This window comes from Phalangium opilio, unplaced genomic scaffold, assembly GCF_054372755.1.
Source record: "Phalangium opilio isolate 3A_F unplaced genomic scaffold, DU_Popi_V2 ptg000090l_1, whole genome shotgun sequence".
In the NCBI taxonomy this organism is placed as follows: domain Eukaryota; kingdom Metazoa; phylum Arthropoda; class Arachnida; order Opiliones; family Phalangiidae; genus Phalangium; species Phalangium opilio.
In genome coordinates, this window is record NW_028324195.1 from 3,142,862 (window position 1) to 3,163,716 (window position 20,855).

Here is a 20,855-nt window from a genome sequence, read left to right on the forward strand (position 1 = left end):
ATGACATCTCCAGGGTTTCCTCCTCAAATACATTATCGACGTGTGACACCAAAAGGTAGATATTCAATGCTTTATTCACCTAACTAAGCCCGGGAGTTTATTTTTTCTTTTATTTGCAGATAAACCAGAGACTCCTACCTATAAGAGCCTAGGTTTGGCTGTGGAGTCACCATTGGCTAATACGCCTGTTAAAAGAACTCCAACAAAACGGGCAAAACGTACTTTATTTGAAGTGGAAATGGAAGAGGAGGAAGAGCTTGAAAAGTAAACATGCCCTTTTCATTTGTGTTAAACTTAAAACAATCCTACAGTCTTGGTTATTTCTAATTTGGGCAACCTTAATTCAGGGAGGAAGATGGAGATGAAATGGAAAGAGACGCTGATGAACTAGAGCAGGAGGCATTGGGAGACGAACTTGAAAATCTAGAGTAATATTTTTTGGAATATTGTTTAATTAATTTGTTAGAAATTTTCCTAAATCTCCGCAAACACTTATAGTAATGAAGGAGAATGTGATGATCTCAATTTTGAAAATGATTTTACGGAAGATGACGATAAAGGTGCTGATTATGAAGAATTAATAATTGAGTACAATGAAGTAAGTTCTCCCACTTTAATTCTTCAATCTTCTTATAATTTCAAATTAATACTTATATGTTTCAAATTAATACTTATATGTTACTCTTTTTAGCCTGTGCCGCAAAAACCTAAACATCTAACGGCTGAAGAAATAATAAGGGAACCTATGTGTTTTGTGTTTACTCCTTTTCTAACATCTCTTGTTCAAAAAGCTTTTGGAACAAAGTGCCAATATTGCAAATCAGCCATCACCTACAAAGTTCATAGGCGAGCTACCGCCTTCATTTATACGTGGAATTGTTGCGAAGGATCAGGTGGAAAACATGCAAAGGTAATTAGTAGATTTCCATTGTTTTCTTTCAATCACAAATGCCTAAGGTATATCTCAACTCTTATAGGGCAAATGGGAAAGCCAACCGAATTTTCACGGCCTCTATGCTGGAAATTTATCACTTGCAAGTTCTATAGTTCTCTCTGGTAACCAGTACGGAAAAGTGGCGTTATTGATGCAACATTCCAATGTACATTTTTTTGGAAAAGACACCTTTTTCAGGTAATTCAGTCTTTTTCTTTATGGTGCTGGGACCCCATTCTGTAACGTCCATTCAGAGAAGCTACTCTGTTAGAACCCTATCTTATAATAAGGAGAGAAATACTCCATAGAGTACTTTCATTTTGCCTATATACAGAATTTTCAAATTAATATTTTTCATCATGCCTACAAACATATCCCTAGTAAAGATTCTGCCCAAAAACAATTCTTCCCTTTTTTATTATGATCTACATCCTGTCACAGCCCTCCTCCTCTTTCGCTGTTTATAGTTTTGTAGAGAATTACAAAATAAGCGTCCTTCCAAATAGAAATTTCAATTTTCTTTTATAGTTTTTCGTAAATTTTTAAAAACAATTTCTTACGCCCACGTTTCCGTTTTTCTAGTGGGTATCAATGTATCGCAGGGTTTGTACACGACCTGGAAAAGTCTGGGAAATTGAAAATAGGCCTAAAAAGTCAGGGGAAAATATTTTTGAATTAAAAGTCAGGTAATATTCAGTGGAAAATATTTTTGAATTTAAAGTCAGGTAATAGTCAGGGAAAAATATTTTTGAATTTAAAGTCAGGTAATAGTCAGGGAAAAATATTTTTAAGTAAAAGTCAGGTAATAGTGAGGGGAAATTGGAAGTAGTAATGGATAGGCGGGTACACTAGCCATACAGTAACCTCAAAATCGCTGTAGGCTGTAGGCAATTTCACACGTATTTGAAACTAAGGTTTAGAGTAGGCCTGTGCGGGTAGTGATTTTTGGGTTTCGGGTCGGGTACGGGTAGTTGAAAAAACTTCCAATCGGGTATTGGGTCGGGTACCCGGATTTCTAACGGGTACTCGGATTTCTAACGGGTACTCGAATAATTAGGCCTAGCTAAACTACCATTAGTCGGGTGCCCTACCCGATACCCGACCGGGTAATTTTCGGGTACCGGGTACTCGCACAGGCCTAGTCTAGAGGTCCTGCACTGGAGCTAAAAAAAACTGGCGGATATTTTCCTGAAGATCCTGAAGTTTTTAATCTCTTGACAGCACGTACCAAGCTGCTACGTCACATAGAGACGTGGGTTTGCGCGTGCTGAGAGCCCATGCTGTAACAGAGTATATAGAGAATAAGCTGTCGTCCGAGATAGGGAGTTGCCTATCCTGTAGAGTGAAAAGAATTTCCTCACACGCATTCTTTATCCATGGTAATAGTTTCAAAAAGAGGGCTAAAAAAATTGGGAATTGAATTTTTGTCAAAAGGAGCCTTTTTATGAACTCCTTCGGTGGAAGGGTAAGAACACCCTTCATCTCTACTACCCCCCTGCAAAATATTCTTTTCGCGGGAGGGATGAACACCCTTCGGCCCTGCTTTCCTCCCCCAGCAACATAGGGATTTTATGTAAAGGCCAATTTCAAAAAAGGACCGGCAGACTAAGCCCCCCCTCATCATTTTTGACGGCCACGCTTTTGATGGAATCTGATGGGGTAGAACTTCAATATTTTTGGTCTCAGGCTCTAAACCCAGTGACACACTGAGACATTTCGTGAATTTCAAGGTCGTCCGCCAAACACCAATGTATCTCTTGTGTGTAAAATTTATATGCTATTTGGCTTGAAAGGCCAAATTTTCAGTCTGCAAGTGGCTTTACGAATTTATAGCGTATATTTATTTAGACTGTATTATCTTATATGATTAAAAAGGCCTAATTTAAATGAAATAGTATAATTTTAATTGCAACTAGCCTTTTTTAATCATATAAATATTATAAAAAAACCGTTTCTACAAACGGAAAAAACCTGATATATACTACATCGTTGATTTTGGGTCGCCACTCACTGTTCTTGTGACGGCCTCTAAGGGACAGATATTGTTTATTCTAACCGTTTCATATAACACCACCATTTATTAAAGCGGTAATATTACGTCATGACAAATAATTTCACATGTCACAGCTAAAAACTGTCGATTCTTATCAGGGGCGTCAACTTCATTATCTTAACACATTTTCTTTGCTTTTTATTTCGGCTGGTCAGGTTTTTTCCGTTTGTAGAAACGGTTTTTTTATAATATTTATATGATTAAAAAAGGCTAGTTGCAATTAAAATTATACTATTTCATTTAAATTAGGCTTTTTTAATCATATAAATTAATAGAGTCTAAATAAATATACGCTATAAATTCGTAAAGCCACTTGCAGACTGAAAATTTGGCCTTTCAAGCCAAATAGGATATAAATTTTACACACAAGAGATACATTGGTGTTTGGCGGACGACCTTGAAATTCACGAAATGTCTCAGTGTGTCACTGGGTTTAGAGCCTGAGACCAAAAATATTGAAGTTCTACCCCATCAGATTCCATCAAAAGCGTGGCCGTCAAAAAATGATGAGGGGGGGGCTTAGTCTGCCAGTCCTTTTTTGAAATTGGCCTTACATAAAATCCCTATGTTGCTGGTGGAGGAAAGCAGGGCCGAAGGGTGTTCATCCCTCCCGCGAAAAGAATATTTTGCAGGGGGGGAGTAGAGATGAAGGGTGTTCTTACCCTTCCACCGAAGGAGTTCATAAAAAGGCTCCTTTTGACAAAAATTCAATTCCCAATTTTTTTAGCCCTCTTTTTGATACTATTACCGTGGATAAAGAATGCGCGTGAGGAAATTCTTTTCACTCTACGGGATAGGCAACTCCCTATCTCTGATGACAGCTTATTCTGTATATACTCTGTTACAACATCGGTTCTCAGCACGCGCAAACCCACGTCTCTATGTGACGTAGCTTTGTACGTGCTGTCAAGAGACATAAACTTCAGGATCTTCAGGATTTAAAATATCCGCAAGTTTTTTTTACCTCCAGTGCAGGAGCTCTAGACCTTAGTTTCAAATACGTGTGAAATTGCCTACAGCCTATTACACGTATTTGAAACTAAGGCCTAGAGGTCCGTGCACCCGAGCTAAAAAAACTCGCGGAAATTTTAAATCCTGAATAGCCTGAAGATTTTCGTCTCTTGTCAGCACGCATAAACCTAGGTTGCATAGAGACCTAGGTTTGCGCGTGCTGACAACCGATGTTGTAACAGAGTATATACAGAATAAGATGCCGTCCGAGATAGGGAGTTGCCTATCCTATAGGGTGAAAACAAATTTCCTCACGCGAATTCTTTATCCATGCTATTACTACCGTGATAGAAGGCCGGAGACCAAGGAGCCTGTATAATAGGCGATTTAAAAAATGACGTTTCACATGGGGCGCGCGCAGAAACGCGGGAGGGAAAAATGCCTTCCATCTCCGCTTTCCTCCCCCATTACATCGTTTGTACAGGGAACTTTTTAAAAAGGCCTATTATATATCCTCCTTTCTGAAAGCTCTCTCTCCCAATAAACGTGTTTTTTCCCTACCAACCTCGCTCCCTCCCCAAAGACCCTTCGCTCGCCCGCGAAATTTAAACTACATTTCTTTCCTCTCTCTCCTCTCCGGGCGAGACGCCCCCTCTCCCTCTTCCCCCTCTCACTATATACCAGGCAGGCAGTTCTCTCTCTACGTCGCGCTTTCAATTCGTTTCTCTCCGAGCTTCTCTTCGTATCGTGTTATCGTGTACGCGTCTGGCATAATAAAAAAAAATCGGGGGGGGGGTTAAAAATTTCCGAAAAATTATAAAAGAAAATGAAATTTGTATTTGGAAGGACGCTTATTTTGTAATTCTCTTAAAAACTATAAAATCTGTAGAACTTTATGAATTCCGAGCTACACAGCAGCGGTTACCAAGGATGGGCCATGCCATTACAAATGATGGGGGAGGACTGCGACAGGATATAGGTAAAAAATGGGGGGGAAGCTTTCGTGCACCTAAAAATTTGAGTCTTTAACAGGGATTTGTTAGTAAGCATGGTGAATGATGTTAATTTAAAAATTTCGTAGAGTAATGGCAGTTCTAAGTATGCAAACGTCACACCCTTCTATCTCTTAGCTCAGTGTAATCCCACCACCGAGCGCGTAAGTATCCCCTCTCACAAATGCGCGCCCAGAGGAAGGGATGCACAGTTTACACCCCCTCTCTACCGCCACTAGTCTATAGGGAAAAATGTTATTTATATGAGTGAATTGCAACAAATTTACAAAACGTGTATGAATTCAAATAAAGGTTTACTAAGAAATCATTAAAATTATAAACATATTTACAAAACATAAAAATTATAAACATATTTACAAAACATAAAAACTATAAACATATTTACAAAAAAAAACATAAAAATTATAAACATATTTACAAAAATCTCCCTCTTTAACCTCCCCCCCCTCAGGCAACTCTTTCAATTACCCCGGAAATCTTCCCGGTTGGAACCCTCGGTATTCCCCATCGGGGCTTGGAAATGATTCACGAATACGCCTTACACAACAGGCTGGCAAAACCATCCTGTTGCCAAGGCCGAGGAACCCAAAGAGGGATAGACATAGATTCGCGTAAGCTTGAAATCTCAAGTTTGCGTTATCTATGTCTGTAGTGGGATTTTGGCCGAGGGGCTGCTCAAGAGTGGGAGAGCTTAGAATACTTTAAAATTCCCGACTGAAAAAAGAACTCTAAAGCCAATTTTATTCCTTTTAATAAAATTGAAGGGTTGGTCGAAATAACGTCGATTAGTAACATTCGGTGGAATAACAAACTGATATTGTATAAAACTTAATACTTGAATACGAAATACAAAGGAAAAAAAACAAACTTATACACGGCGAAAGCGAAATTTTACCGTTCCAAGACGGGTAGAGGGAGAGAGGTCGGCCCGTGCCTTCCTCGTACAGGTAGATTTTTTGTACTACTAAAGTTTTCTCATCCATCGAAGTTTTCTCTCTTCGATGAGAAAAATTTGTCATTTTTGGGGGCTCTTGCCCATTGGGTCGAAGGGGTCACGTGCAGTACGGAAGCCGCTTAGCAACTCCATATAAGGAGCGATTTTTCCCTCCAGCGAGGTTGTGACGTCTTAAAAGTTGCATTCCGTAAACATGACTCACGAGAAAGTGAAAGGGGACTCTGGGCAAGAGAAACCCAAAAATGACTATTGACGATAAACTTTTAAAGGGTTAGTGTTTTTAAAGGGTTAGTGAAATGAACATTGGTAATTAAATTTTGTACACGGTTATACACACAAATAGTTTTAAACAAAAATGATTATTAAGCAAACAAATAGGATTATTAAGTAAACAAACAAAAATTAGTTTCGTTATTTAGTTATTTAGTTAGTTTAAGTTCGATTTATAATTAAATCCTTTAACATACGCTCCCCCCTTGAACTATCAGTTCAAGATAAGGTGCTCCCTAATTTAGCTCAAGGTTGTAAAGGAGGGGTATAGGTCGTTTAAGTCGAGTGCCGTTTGCAAGTCTTACCGAACAAGACCTTACGATACCGTCGCGTCCGCGAAAGACTTCTTCAATTACGGCCATCTTCCAACATAAACGGGGCACATTTTGATCTTCAATTAAGTCCACGTCGTCTTTCTTTAATTCCGGTGTTGGAATCTTATTTAAGCGGTGGTGCGCAGAGCGTAATTCCAAAAGGTATTCGGATTTCCACCTCGACCAGAAGGTATCATTTATTCGTTGACGCAATTTCAAACGTCTGGTTAATTGAATTCGCGTAGCAGGAGTTGTAGGGTTTTGCGTAAACGACCTTGAAGGCAGTGCGGTGAGTCGACCTCCGACCAAAAAGTGCGCTGGGGTGAGAGGAGTTGGTTCACCAGCGTCTTGATAGACGTATGATATTGGTCGAGAGTTTATGACGGCCTCGGCTTCTGTTAGGTAGGTCGTGATTTCGTCAATGGTGAGACGGGCCTGTCCCATGGATCTTTTAAGGCAGCCCTTAACTGAGCGGACTAGGCGTTCCCAGAAACCGCCCCACCAAGCGGCTCTTTCTACGATATAGTGCCAAGATATTTTTAGGTCGCCAAAGTAACGGCATACTTCCGGACTTCGAATGTTTTTGAACAGTTCCTTGAGATCCAGCTCGGCTCTTTTGAATGACTTGGCGTTGTCGGAATAGATGGATTTAACTATCCCACGGCGGGCAATAAATCGTCTAAATGCCTGAAGAAAGCTATCGGTCGACATGTCATTTACCAGCTCTAAGTGGCAAGCTCGAGTTACGGCGCAGGTAAATAACCCAATGTAGCATTTTTGCCCATCTTTTGTGTAAAGGGGTCCAGCAAAGTCCAGACCACAAACTTCAAAGACCGGAGTTGGCGTTGTTCGAAAGGACGGTAGCGGCGCCATTTCGGCGGCAGAGGCTTTAATTCGAGTCCAACGGCAATGGTAACAATGATGTACCACCTTTTTAACTAGTTGCCGACCGCTAGGAATCCAAAAATGTTCGCGGACTTCTACCAGAGTATCGGTCACCCCAGCGTGAAGTAAACGTTCGTGCTCATTGTAGGCTATGAGCTCAGAAAGTCGATGTTTGGACGCGAGAATCCACGGATGGCGTTCTCTGTAGCTCAGAGAGGTAGAGGTTAAGCTTCCTCCCACGCAAAGTAAACCGTCATCGTCGAGGTAGGGGTGGAGTGAATAGATTTTCGATTCCTTTTCTAGGCTTTGCCCTTTACGTAAGGCTGTGACCTCCGTGTGAAAGCAGTCTTCTTGTGATCTCTTGATCCAATATTTTTCAGCTCGTGTGAGCTCTTCCGTTGATAGTTCCTCAAATGACCTGTCTGTTTTCTTTTTCCTACAGTTTTCAGTAAAACGATAGATCCAGGCTGTTATTCGATACACGGGTTTCAGAAAGCATGTACTGAATTTTTCCAGCTCGAATACCGGCTCGGAAGCTGGTTGGACATTGACTACGCCAAGATTAACAGACCGGAAGGAGTTTCTGAGTTCGTCTTGTACTTCCGGGTTGGATACTTGTTTAGTTATTGGCTGTTTTGGGTGAGCCTCGGTTTCTTTACCGAGCCAAGTAGGTCCCTTCCACCATAAACTATTATGTATTAGATCTGATACGGTACTACCACGCGTTGGTAGGTCCGCTGGATTGTCCTTAGTTCGGCAATGATTCCAATCAGCTGGATTTGTTAGGGTCTGAATTTCCCTAACGCGATTAGACACGAAAGGCTTCCATTCGGTCGCGGATCCTCTTGAAGTGCTATAGTCGAGTCGGTCCACATTCTAATTTTTGTGGGTCGAATAGCAAAGGTTCCGAGTAGGTGTGAAGTTAAGCGAGATCCTATTACAGCTCCCATTAGTTCCAATCGTGGCATGCTTAGTTTCTTTAATGGGGAAAGTCTAGTTCTGCACGAGACCAGCGCTGTTCCTATTTTTCCTTCGCAAGTCTTGAAACGGAGGTACGTGACTGCGGCGTATGCCTTTTCGCTCGCGTCCACAAAGGTGTGCAATTCGATCTCTAGCAAATTTTCTTTGCCCGTTTTGGAATAATAGTACCGTGGAACTTTTACTTCTCTCAGATTTCGGAGTTCTTCGCACCATTCGTTAAATTTCGACGAGAGGTCTGTCGATAATTCTTCGTCCCAGGTCGACCCGTTTTGCCAAAGTTCTTGGAAAAGGAATTTAGCCTTTACTGTAAAGGGTGCTAGTAATCCAAGGGGATCAAATATTCGGGCTACAGATTTGAGTACCCATCTTTTCGTGTTCTTCCGAAGAATGAGAAATTCCAATAGGTCATCCATGACGAAAATCAGGCAGTCAGATGTGGTGTCCCAGGACAATCCTAGTATCTTCAGAGTTGCTGAATTTGACAGGCTTTGTGTGGATTTCGCTTCTTCTGTCGTTGGGTTTTGAAGGTGCCATAGTTTTCGTAGTTCCGGTGAGTTGGTCTTGAACTTTTGTAGTTACATCCCCGCTTGTTTTAAAATCTCAGTTGATTTGGTAGATATTTCGAAAGCTTCCTCGACGTGCTTTCCTCCCGTGACCAAATCGTCGACAAATAGACATTTATCAACTTTGTCACAGACTTCCGGTTCTTTCTCCTTATACTTTTTTACGTGGTGTCGTATCGTAGCTGCAAGCATAAATGGGCTTGAAGTAACTCCAAACGGGACCCGAGTCATTCGGTATACCAATAGGTTGGAGTTAGCATCTGGATTGTTTACATCAATCCACAGGAAACGGACAGCGTCTCGGTCATTTTCGCAGATCGAAATTTGTAGAAACGCCTTTGTTATATCAGCGGTAAATGCGATACGATTCTCAAGAAATCGGATGAGAACGTCCAGAAGTTCTGGGTTTAGGTTAGGCCCTGCTTCCAGACAGTCGTTAAGTGATGGACTTCCTAGGGCGTGTGAGGATGCGTCATGTACGACTCGAAGCTTGGTAGTTTCGCTGGCGACGCGAATGACTTCTCGATGAGGAAGGTAGTAAGTGGGGAGGTCCATTTTTAAGGTCATAGAGGTACTAACTCTTTCGACAACTCCTGATTCCAACTGTTCCTTAATTACGTCGTTGTAATTCATGAATAGGACTGGATTTGATTGCAGTTTTCTTACTAAAACTTGGGTTCTCTTTTTAGCGACGTTGAGATTATCCGCGAGTGCCAATTTATTTGGTTTCCAAGGGAACGAAACTTCATAACGTTCATTTTTGAATTGAATGGACCTTTCAAAAGAGTTTAGAACATCGCTGTGTTCTGGTGATTTTGAATCCGAGTCCCTTATACCAATTGAGTCGAGCTCCCAGAATGATCGGAGTTGCGTGGAGACCAATTATTCCTCGGACGGAGTAACGGCGCTTATGTGCATGACTGAAGCCGTGTTTATGCCGATTGACGTGGACGTGATCATCGTTGGTCCGTTTATGACCCATCCAAAAACAGTATTTTGCGCGACGAGTTTGGAAGAAAGGCGTTCGAACCTTCCATAAACAATTCCCCAGTATTCATCTGAGCCCAAAAGCAAATCTATGGAAGAAGAGCCACTTTGGCCATCGTTGTCTTCAAGCGTGTCTACTAGACGGGGTCCTCTTTTCTTCATTTCTTCAACGACACCCGAACTTGGTACCGAGAAGACTGCTCCGCTTATCTCCTTCTTCGATTCGAAAGCTTCGATTGTGACTCGACGCTTGGGGTCAAAAGTGCAAGCGAGTTCTAGGCGAACTTTTCTCCTTTTGCTGCGTATAGGTTCAGCTCCCTCAAAGGGGTATACGTCCAGTTCTTCTTCAGAGATTACCGGTAGGTTCAGGCTTTTAGAAACACTTTCCTTGATAATCGTTACCTGGCTTCCGTTGTCCAGTAGACAGCGCAGTTTCTTGGTGCTTCCATCTTTAGGGTTTTTTCCGACGGCCTGGGCCATTTGCAGCAAGACCATCTTGTTCCGACTAGGTTCGTTCGTCCCTACATGATTATTAGCAGCTTGAGTTGGGCTTGAGGTTGAAGACTCTTGATTATACCCGCTTTCTTCATCTTTCCCTTCGCAAAGGGTAATGTGGTGTTTCTTCCCACAATTAGGACAGTTTTTACTGTTAGAGTCGCGGTTTTTCGTACGGTGTTTACTTCGTAGACAAATGAAGCAGCGTTGTCTTTTAAACACGAGGACTTTTCTTTCCGCTAGAGTTAAGGCTTTGCACTCCGAGGTTTTGTGCTCTGAATCGTCACAGTAAAAGCAGGTTTTTACGTAACCGCGACCTTTGTTAGTGCCAACCAAAAGAGCGGAGGCAGTAGATTGGGACGATTTTTGATTGCGATTTTTGTAACCAGAGGGGTTAACAAATATTGGCGGTTTTCTAGACTCTGATTCTTTATTTGTATTAGCTTGAGCTCTTTCGCGAAAACCGATTTCTTTACGCAAAAAATATAGGAGATCATCTACGGAATACGACTTTTGATCGTAGTTACGATTAAAATCAATTGAAAGTTCTAATGGCAAGGTTTTAACTAATACATGGCATAATAAGACACCGTAAGAATCGGTGACTACACCGAGAGATTGTAAACTGCGAATTTGTACTTCACAAGTGTCATACAAACGTTTTAGTCCTTCAATGTCATTAGCTCTCTTTACGGGCGTTAAATTAGTTAAAATGTTCATGTGAACTGCCGTGATATCTTCTGAACAACCAAAGCGTTCTTTCAGATTCTTTATAGCGGTGTCATAATTCTGGTCAGTTGAGGCTAATCCCGACATTGACCTAGCGGCAGCCCCAGTTAAATAAGATTTAAGATAAGAGAACTTAGCTGATTTTGGTAGAGTAGGGTTGTCGTGGATGGTCGCTGAATATTGAGACCAGAAACTCAGCCAATTTTCGATGTCTCCGTTGAATCGTTCGATCTCCAACTTCGGTAGCCGGACGTTGGGTGCTGATGACGTCACTGAGATGCTTCGCGTCGTAGAATGCGTTCCACCAGGTGCGAGCGGTGGAGGCGTTTGAGGTACTTGAGGAGTAGGTGTTTGAGGTGGTTGCAAATTAGGTGTTTGGTAGCCGTAGGTTAGAGATGGTGCCCCAGGTTGGGCGACTGCGGCGGCTGCCTGTTGCATCCTTATACCATCCAATTTCTCCAGGAGGCGTTTAGCTGAAGCACTAGCTTCCAAAATGTCGTCCGCGTACTTGCAGCAAACTTCAAAATCGTTCTCTTGTACCTCATCTCCATCGATTAGGTTTTCGATGAGATTATTAAGGTTTTCTAATTGCGACTCTTTGTCGTTTAGAATTAACACACAGTTTTCTAGTTTATCCACGTTAGGTGTGGCAGACTTCAGTTCATTTTTTATAGCGTTGATAGCGCGAGTAGCTGCAGACCGTACTGCACTACGCTTCTTAGTGTATTTAGATAGTTGTTTCGCGTTTTGAGTCGCCTCAACTACTTCTTCGTTTTCCGCCATATTTAATTTTTTTTTGTTACCAGTTTTAAGACGATTTATACCGAGCGCGAGTGTTCCTTATATCGACGTATTTCCCGGGTTTCGGCACCAAAATGTAGTGGGATTTTGGCCGAGGGGCTGCTCAAGAGTGGGAGAGCTTAGAATACTTTAAAATTCCCGACTGAAAAAAGAACTCTAAAGCCAATTTTATTCCTTTTAATAAAATTGAAGGGTTGGTCGAAATAACGTCGATTAGTAACATTCGGTGGAATAACAAACTGATATTGTATAAAACTTAATACTTGAATACGAAATACAAAGGAAAAAAAACAAACTTATACACGGCGAAAGCGAAATTTTACCGTTCCAAGACGGGTAGAGGGAGAGAGGTCGGCCCGTGCCTTCCTCGTACAGGTAGATTTTTTGTACTACTAAAGTTTTCTCATCCATCGAAGTTTTCTCTCTTCGATGAGAAAAATTTGTCATTTTTGGGGGCTCTTGCCCATTGGGTCGAAGGGGTCACGTGCAGTACGGAAGCCGCTTAGCAACTCCATATAAGGAGCGATTTTTCCCTCCAGCGAGGTTGTGACGTCTTAAAGGTTGCATTCCGTAAACATGACTCACGAGAAAGTGAAAGGGGACTCTGGGCAAGAGAAACCCAAAAATGACTATTGACGATAAACTTTTAAAGGGTTAGTGTTTTTAAAGGGTTAGTGAAATGAACATTGGTAATTAAATTTTGTACACGGTTATACAAACAAATAGTTTTAAACAAAAATGATTATTAAGCAAACAAATAGAATTATTAAGTAAACAAACAAAAATTAGTTTCGTTATTTAGTTATTTAGTTAGTTTAAGTTAGATTTATAATAAAATCATTTAACAATGTCTAAATTCCTCTCTAGGATTAACTCGCCCCTGAGGCGCATCGTCAATATGAGTACCATTGGTTCCAAACAAAATAATTGAAATTGTGGCCTGAGGGTTTCGCATTGAATGGTGCCCTGGATGGTACGACAGCACACATTCTCAAGCGGTGTTGGCATAGGCATACAGATTCCGCATAGGCAGAACTGTTGCCCCTGCGCGGGGGGTGAGGAAGGAGGGGGACATTCCCCCAATCTATCGCTAGTTTGTGCCTCTGTTTGTGGTGCGTCTCCGAGGCCAGGGTGGTCGTTTTCACGTAAAACTATTTCATTAAAACATTGAATATTATCAACCATTCATATTTTAGGCTTTGCAACTAAAATTGCATGAAAGAAACATGGAAGTTTGAGACTGATTTTAATAGAAGTGTGTGCGTGTTTCTTAGGGTTGGTCAATGAGCGTTTACCCTTGTTCGGCAAGCTTATTCAAAGCAAGGAGGGTATCATGAAGAGGGGTACAAGGCTGAGGTTGAGAGTTCTCGCTTTATGCATTTTGCAGCACGCGCGCGTATCTTTCACTGCCCTCACATTGGTTGAAATATGGTAACGGAGAGTAAGGTAGAGTAACCTTCTCTAACTCGGAGCGCCAGCGCTTTACCTCTCTCTCTCTCTCTCCAAATCGTGTGCGCGTCCGGGAAAGGGCACACGCTTGGGCCCTCTGTTAAATTTTACCGTAATTATAATTCAGTGTAAAATTAAAAACGAAAAGCGAGAACTCTAAAAATGCCTTGTCAAAGCCGTTAGCTTCTACTTCTCTTCTTTCTATCCTCTTCGTTTAAAGTATAGGGTCCTCGCCTGTGACGTAATTTCATTCCCCCTTTCTTGTCCCCTTGCTGTTTACAGGAGTATGTCCTTTCAACGCCATATTCACTAACCCGTTAACCGGCTTTTAACCCCTACTTCTTATCCCATTTTTTCACGCAAAGACCGTGTACATAGTCGTGTTCAGTCAGAATGTTATATAGTATAGAAAGTAATACTACTGAAGTCCAATTGAACACGGCTATAAATGTCAATGGAAAGAGACACGGAAAGTCTCTGTTGTTAGACAATTAGAAAATGTCTTACTTTCTCCTAAAATGGCTTCCGTTTCCGGAATCAACCTGGCCAATCTTCGGAGAAGTCTATCTTTAGTGGTGATATCTAGACCGTCGATAACATCCTACAAAAAATGTCTTTTACCTTTGAATTTAATTCCAAATATATATATATATATAATTACAGGTACATCAACGGCTCTAGATATATTTTCACTAATAGACGGCCCTGCCTCGGCAGGCACTACCAAAACTGAAAATGCCCCCCTCATCGCCGGGTCTTGGGCTTGTCGCACCCTTTTTTGAGCCGGTTGGCGTCTTGCCTGGGCACCGCGACTCCTACGTTTTTTAGGAGCAGGGGTGGGCTATAAAATTTATATTTTGTCCTTTACATCATATGAAAACTAAAAAAATCGGGCTGTCATTCAAATCATGCGTGCATGCAATATTTATCCTCGGATGCTTTATAAACTTATGTTAAAATGGTCTTTAAAGAAATCTGGCCAATGAACAAATGACTTAGGCTAATTTCACGCTATGCCACGCTTGATGCGGCGGTCGCAACACTAAATGTCCCGGACCGTCAAACTGGCCTCATTTTATATTAATTTTAAAAAGTCAAAACCTAACCTCCAGCTCGGGAAGTTCTTCTGAGGAAGTATCTTCCTTGGGATCCTCATCTTGAGAATTCGAATCCTCGCTTCCTCTTTCAAATTCTTCGATGAGGTGCCGAGTTGGCTCCCTGCTCTTCCCACAATTATTTGGGGGTCTGGGGCGCGGGAGGTGCTAGGTCTTTGCTGGTTTGTGCAAACTAGCACCTTTTTGCCCACAAACCCGCAGCTACATCGATCGGTGCACTCGACACCATTTGCCCTACATGGGCACCCTAGGCGCCCATGGGCTCGAGTACACACGGACCGACACGAACAACAACTTGAAAACGGGTCGGCTGAACCCGATTTCATTGCAATTTCCATTTTTTTGAACGTTCTACTATCAGGAACACAAGTTTTAAAATGAAATGAAATGGTAGAGTGTTGGTTATGCCTGATTCGGCCGTGGGAAAAAGTGAAGCGAGCAATTTTAGCATGTTGGCGTTAAAATCAAAGGGGGTGATCACTTTTGGTTTCGTGCCTAATAACCAATGGATAAGGAAAAAGTAATCGGTGTAGACGCTGTGCCTTTTTCTACAATATAAGGATTATGCTTAACCTTTAAAGGGAGGTTGAAGTAGAAAATTAAGTTGTTTTTTATAGATTCTTCTACTAATTATAAGACCAGTCTTTATTGTGTAACATTCGGGAAATACACCCGAGTCATTTTAAAATTAAAATTAGGTTCAGGTTTTAAGGATAATTTTAAATAAGGACGTCCGACCAATCGCGTAACGCCCTGCCTTTTTGTTAACAAAATTCTCGTGTCACGCGCCACGATTGTCACGTCGCGCGCAAATTTTATCAAATCTCGTGATAAATTTCATTAATAACTTCGATGACATAGCACTGAAAAGAAAATCCTACAACGAAAGCTTAGATTTATTGTAGTGTGTGTAGAGTGTAGAAAGAAATTCCGGTGTACAATTATTTTGGGAGTGTCCATCACCTCGTTATTTGTCTCTGAACGACTGCTTATCATTTATGTGGTTGACAAATGCACGCGATTACATGGTTATTGCAATCGTAAAGGGGACTGGTAAAAGAGACAGTTTTGATAGTTCAAATATCGTGGCACGAGGACGGTTTCGAAGTTAAATATAAAGCTCGGGTTCTAAAAGTAGTTGCGAAACGTATCTTTTACTAGTTTGCACAAGTGTAGAATGATTTTTAAACTCGTCTTAGAAATGAATAATTTCGCATTTTTTATAGTCCCGTATATGAGTATATATTGTCCCTGACTTCCACTAGAACCAGTTTTTGTATGCATATACATGTATAGAAAGCCTTCTCTCACTGAGGGGTGATTCGATACGGTGGGGTTCCTTTCTAAATTACATAGACATGATAGACATGAGGTACACGTTCAATAGACCCGTAAGTTGATGGATTTATTTCTTTTTTATGGCAAATTAAAACTGAAATTGGTTACTGCGAGGGTTTATTTCTGATTGTGTTGATTTTCTACGATTTACGGAAAGAGAAAAAATGTAAGCTAAACTAGAAATGGCACCTTATAGTGACGTGGTCACTGTATTTTGCGTGTATTGAATTGGGCATGGATTTCTCAAGACTCTGTGGCACTCTTCGTAACTGTATAGTGTATGCGAGCCAATGTATAGAGTAGAGAGAGGATTAGACGGTGTATCCCTCCCTCTAGGCGCGCTTTTGTAAGAGGGGATACAGTACGCGCCTGGTAGGGGGATGACACTGAGCTAAGAGATAGAAGGTTATGACGTTTGCATACGTCACACCCTTTTATCTCTTAGCTCAGTGTAATCCCCCTACTGGGCGAGCAAAGTAGTCCATACAAGAGCGCGACCAGAGGGAGGGATACACCGTCTACACCCCTCTACCGCTAGTCCGTTACTAGTCTATAGCCTTAGATCGTTGTTGGGTGATGTACAACCTTAGCACATTGGAAAGCACACGGACTAATGCAAAATTATTTTTGCATTGTTTGAGAATGATAAAATAAAGGGTCTAGATAAAATTCATCCCCTCTCACCTTTAGAGAAAACGATGTATAGACATGGAGACGGGAGAGTTCTCGCTAGCGGGCATATATCATTATTATTAAATTGGGCATGAAATTGTTTTTCACCATCAGCTATCAGCTTCATTTTTTGAAGCCAGCTGTTGATGTTTTCTGGGAGAGGACACAAAAAGAAACTTTCGAAGAATTGTTGGGAAAAGAACTTGTAGTAGCTGGAGATGGAAGGATGGACAGTCCAGGGCATTCCGCCATGTTTTGCAAGTACACTTTGGCAGATACTGAATCAAAGAAAATCATAGCTATATCCAACAAAGACGTTCGACACGCTGAAGGGAAAAGCCCGAACATGGAGCTCCTGGCTTTCAAAGGTGCTTCCAAAGAGGTTCTGGAGCTTGGCGCCCAACACAATGTCAAAGTGCTGGAAGTCGTCACAGATGCTCATTCGGCAATTTCAGCTGAGCTAAGTTAGTTTGAAGCACGACATTAACGTTTGGCGATTTTATAATGCATGGTATATTTATGAAAAAAAATTTATTTGCGACTATTCGTAGGGAAGGAGGATTCTTCTTTGCCAGGTGTAAAACACTCGTGGGACACGTGGCATGGTGACAAAATAATATTAAAGAGATTGAACGAAGTAAATATGATTCCATTTTTAAATCTCTTGTCACACCCTTTATCAAGTGAATGAAACAGAACGTGTTTCATGTAGATTGGACTGAAATCTAAAGAACATAGAGATTTATGTCACTGGGCTCCTCTACTACGTAATCATTTCTGGTGGTGCTCCAAAAATTGTCAAGGACAGGTCTTCACTATGAAGGTATTGTGCTATGATTACCTTGAATGAATCTTGAAGAACAGGTGGTCAATTGAAATCCAAATATTTATAGAGTTTGTGGTTGACTTGTCTCCACCATCTTATCAACGAGCATGAGTGGCACTTGGAGATAGGCATGTTCAATCATTGCGACCATGAACCTTTAACTGAAGAGCAGCTGGAAAAACACCCCTGGTTACAAGCCAACTCTCCCACTTTCTTAAAATTAAGAAGCGAAGTTATGAGGAAGTTCCTCTCGAAAAATATGGGATACTTCACAAACTTTACGTATGCGTGAGTACCTAGAGATGAACTTTACCACCATTCATCACGCGCAAATCTTGTTTGTTACAGGCACACAGGCTTTCTCGAAAGTTACCACAGTCTAATTCTAATGTATGCCCCAAAAAGAATCTCTTTTGGGTATGTCTAACTTTGTTTCCATCGTTTACCATGTTGACATAGTAATTTTTGTCTGTGATGTAGCTACTGGGGCTACCAAATAAGGATTAAATTAGCCGCCATAGACCACAACAAGCACTGTGGAAGGCCTCGGGCTTGTAGACAAGATGGACAGCCAAAGTAAAATTTCATTAATATACTTATTATAGCCTATGTGTTTGTGAAATAAGCATAACGGTCATAAATGTGTGGATTCCAGAGATACACGTGCCTACAGTAAACGAACGAAGGCGTGGTACATTGTGCCAATATATGAGAAGAAAAAATATTCTTATATTCCGGAATTAATGCGGATCATTTTTGAACAGAGGGAAAACTTCAAGGTAAAAATAAAATCTGTTCTTTTTCAGCTATAAATTTATTATGATTTCTAGGGGTCATTGAAACAAAAAGTACCACTGGATGCTGATCACCCGTTAAGGATTGCCAAAACCAGAGGAATGGTAGAAGCCTTATCAAAGGAGGAATTAAGAGAGAAACAGATATCTCGATTTTAAATAATAAGTAATAACTAAATTTCTTGGGAAATGACCGCAAAGCGACCTCCCACCACCCTAATAACTCGTAAGTCATAGGAAGGGAAATTTGCGGTCATCGTGCACTGTCAGTCCTTGAAGGGAAATGAAATCACTTTTCTAATGTCAAAAATAAACTTCAGCAATATACGAAATAAGAGGTTTCGACAGTTGGAATGCTGAGGAATCAACGCTTATTAGGCTTGGGATCCTAGACATAAGAGACCCAACAAAGGCTTGGGATCCTAGACATAAGAGACCCAACAAAGACTTGGGATCCTAGACATAAGAGACCCAACAAAGGCTTGGGATCCTAGACATAAGACACCTGAAAAATCCATCACCACCCTCTTCTTTGGACCAACGTTAGTCGTCCTCATCACCAACGGGTAGGTAAGATGGTGCCTGCATGACACAATCACTGCTATTTAGTATCAGCTCTGGCTTGATATTGATGGCCTGAAACTGACGAAACAGTTTGTTGATGGTCCTTGCAGGTCTTGAGCTAGGGACCTTGTAATGGATGCAGCGAGATGGCGTCATTTGGCATTAGTGACCTTTCATCCCGCATATACCCGCTTAGTCGGTATCAGTTAGGGGCGGCATGGTTTGGGCTGACTTGGCGGTGTACCGGTGTCTCCTTGGTCACTTAGATGGACAACACATCCCCATACGATAAAGGACTTCAGCCGTTGAAATAAAAGAGAACCAAAGCACGTAACGTATTATTACTTTTAACGTTACTCTAAACTTGGCCTTAATACATCAGTTCATATTTATTGTTTTATAACCCTCATACTTTATGACATCGGAGGAGAGGTTCCTCAGTATCACCACCATGAAGGGGCCGGATACCTTCCCACAATTGGAAGCGCCTGAGGAGTTATCCACATCGGAGGTATCAGCATGGAAGAACCTGCATACCAATGTACCGTTACCATATCTGGATGAGGAATGTACCGAACGCCCTGGAAGCGGAGTCAACATGATGCGCCAGTATCGAACGAGAAGCCTAAGTTCCTGTGCCACAAGCAACCAAGAAAGAACCCGAGTCGTATTGTATCTTAAGCGATACAGGCTCGAGAAGAGATGCTGTAAAGGAGTTTTCCTCCGCGGTCTAACCCGGTTTCTCCTTTCCATAAAAACTTGTAGTGGTTAACGGTACTAGTTAGTATGCTGTGGCATAGGGGCTAGCCACCACCCCTCTATGCAATGTAAAGGGACCCACCCTAAAACAACCCACAGGCTTGTTTTAGAAATCCCTTCATAGTGAAAGCCTAGTTATTATTATTAGTCCATCAGAACATATATATCAACCAATTTTTAAATTTAAATTAAATACAAAATTTTACTTCCTAATTTTAACCTACTACTATTTTGTTTAATAATTATATATTTGTTATGTCTAATACGTTTATCGATTGTAACATTTTATATTTCTGTATAATTATCATATGTGAATGTGTTTTTTGGGAACAAGTAACAAACGCCGCCACGAGGCGTCGTTTTCCCTTTTGACCTTTGATCCCGAATATACGCGCTTAGTCGGCCTAGTCACTTTTCATTTAGGTGCGGCATGGTTTGGGCTTAGTTGGCGGTATACGGGTGTCTCTCACTTCGATGGAAAACTGTTGGAATAAAAGAACTAAAGGACGTAACGTATTATTTAATTATTAATTAGTGGACTCTATAGTAGTAAGATGTTTTCTCTGGCCCGCTAACTAGCTTTAATGTACGGATTGTAGGATTTGGTCTGTTAGAGCCTTACTGGGCTCAGCAGATGGGATATTAGGCTTAATAGACACCTGCATTTGATAGACGTTGATACTCATTCTTTATCTCCTCTTTGCTGCAGCTACAGTGAGGGTGCACAATATGTATTTGGCATCAGTGGTGGGACGTGACTCCTCCCACAATAATAATGACTATAATTAAAGGGTTCCACATCCACAAGTCGCTTGGTAGGGATGAAATGACACTACCTAGCTTAAACCGCACTAGGTGAAAGTAGCGCCATTGTCGCGGAGCAAGATTTTTCCAGTGGAAAGCATATAAAAGGAATGGCCGACTGACTTGTGCAAAGTGATAGTCTTTGGCACATATCAAAATATATTTCCACTGCATATTTTGAGTTTCTATTTTAGAATCAGATACCGCGGTGAACTTCTTGCAAGGTTTTATAATAATTTGGAATTTTGAATTTGAATTTGTTTCTTGCGTGCATAACAACATACATAAATGTACTTTTCATAGTTATACACGCGTTAAATTATATTAATTTAAAATATTTACTAGCTAACAATTATATCTTTTTCCTTTTAAGACAAAAGTTATTCATTAGATAAATTAAAGAATTATATAAAGGTTTAAAATCCTATATCTTTGACTTTCAGAAGAATCGTCAATAAAATGTGAAAATAATTAAAATGTTAAGAATGTTAAAATTTAAGTTTTTAACAATCATGTCCGTGTCTAGCCTTTCAATAGGTATTTAGTTATTTAAAATCTAATATAGATCATTAGTGGCATTATATATAATAATAATAATAATAA

At 40.9% G+C, this 20,855-nt stretch overlaps 1 protein-coding gene and 2 long non-coding RNA genes across 4 annotated transcripts; all 3 read left to right on the forward strand.

Annotated features, from left to right (window-relative positions):
- Positions 1-17,623, forward strand: LOC149645026 (uncharacterized). The gene is made up of 10 exons (XM_089850398.1): positions 1-55; positions 120-264; positions 348-428; positions 499-598; positions 692-910; positions 978-1,132; positions 16,620-16,969; positions 17,057-17,142; positions 17,218-17,328; positions 17,399-17,623. Exons 1-10 carry the CDS (start codon positions 1-3, stop codon positions 17,621-17,623), a joined length of 1,527 nt encoding a protein of 508 aa, XP_089706524.1.
- Positions 17,624-17,800: 177 nt separating this feature from the next.
- On the forward strand, positions 17,801-18,239 carry LOC149645027 (uncharacterized). Its single transcript, XR_016371982.1, has 3 exons — positions 17,801-17,907; positions 17,987-18,110; positions 18,162-18,239. It is a non-coding gene; the product is annotated as an uncharacterized LOC149645027 (long non-coding RNA).
- Positions 18,240-18,243: 4 nt separating this feature from the next.
- Positions 18,244-19,658, forward strand: LOC149645028 (uncharacterized). 2 transcript variants are annotated; one of them, XR_016371983.1, is made up of 3 exons: positions 18,244-18,291; positions 18,446-18,691; positions 18,800-19,655. It is a non-coding gene; the product is annotated as an uncharacterized LOC149645028 (long non-coding RNA). The 2 variants fall into 2 exon arrangements; XR_016371984.1 differs by having other exon boundaries at positions 18,249-18,291; positions 18,363-18,691; positions 18,800-19,658.
- The last annotated feature ends 1,197 nt before the right edge of the window (positions 19,659-20,855 follow it).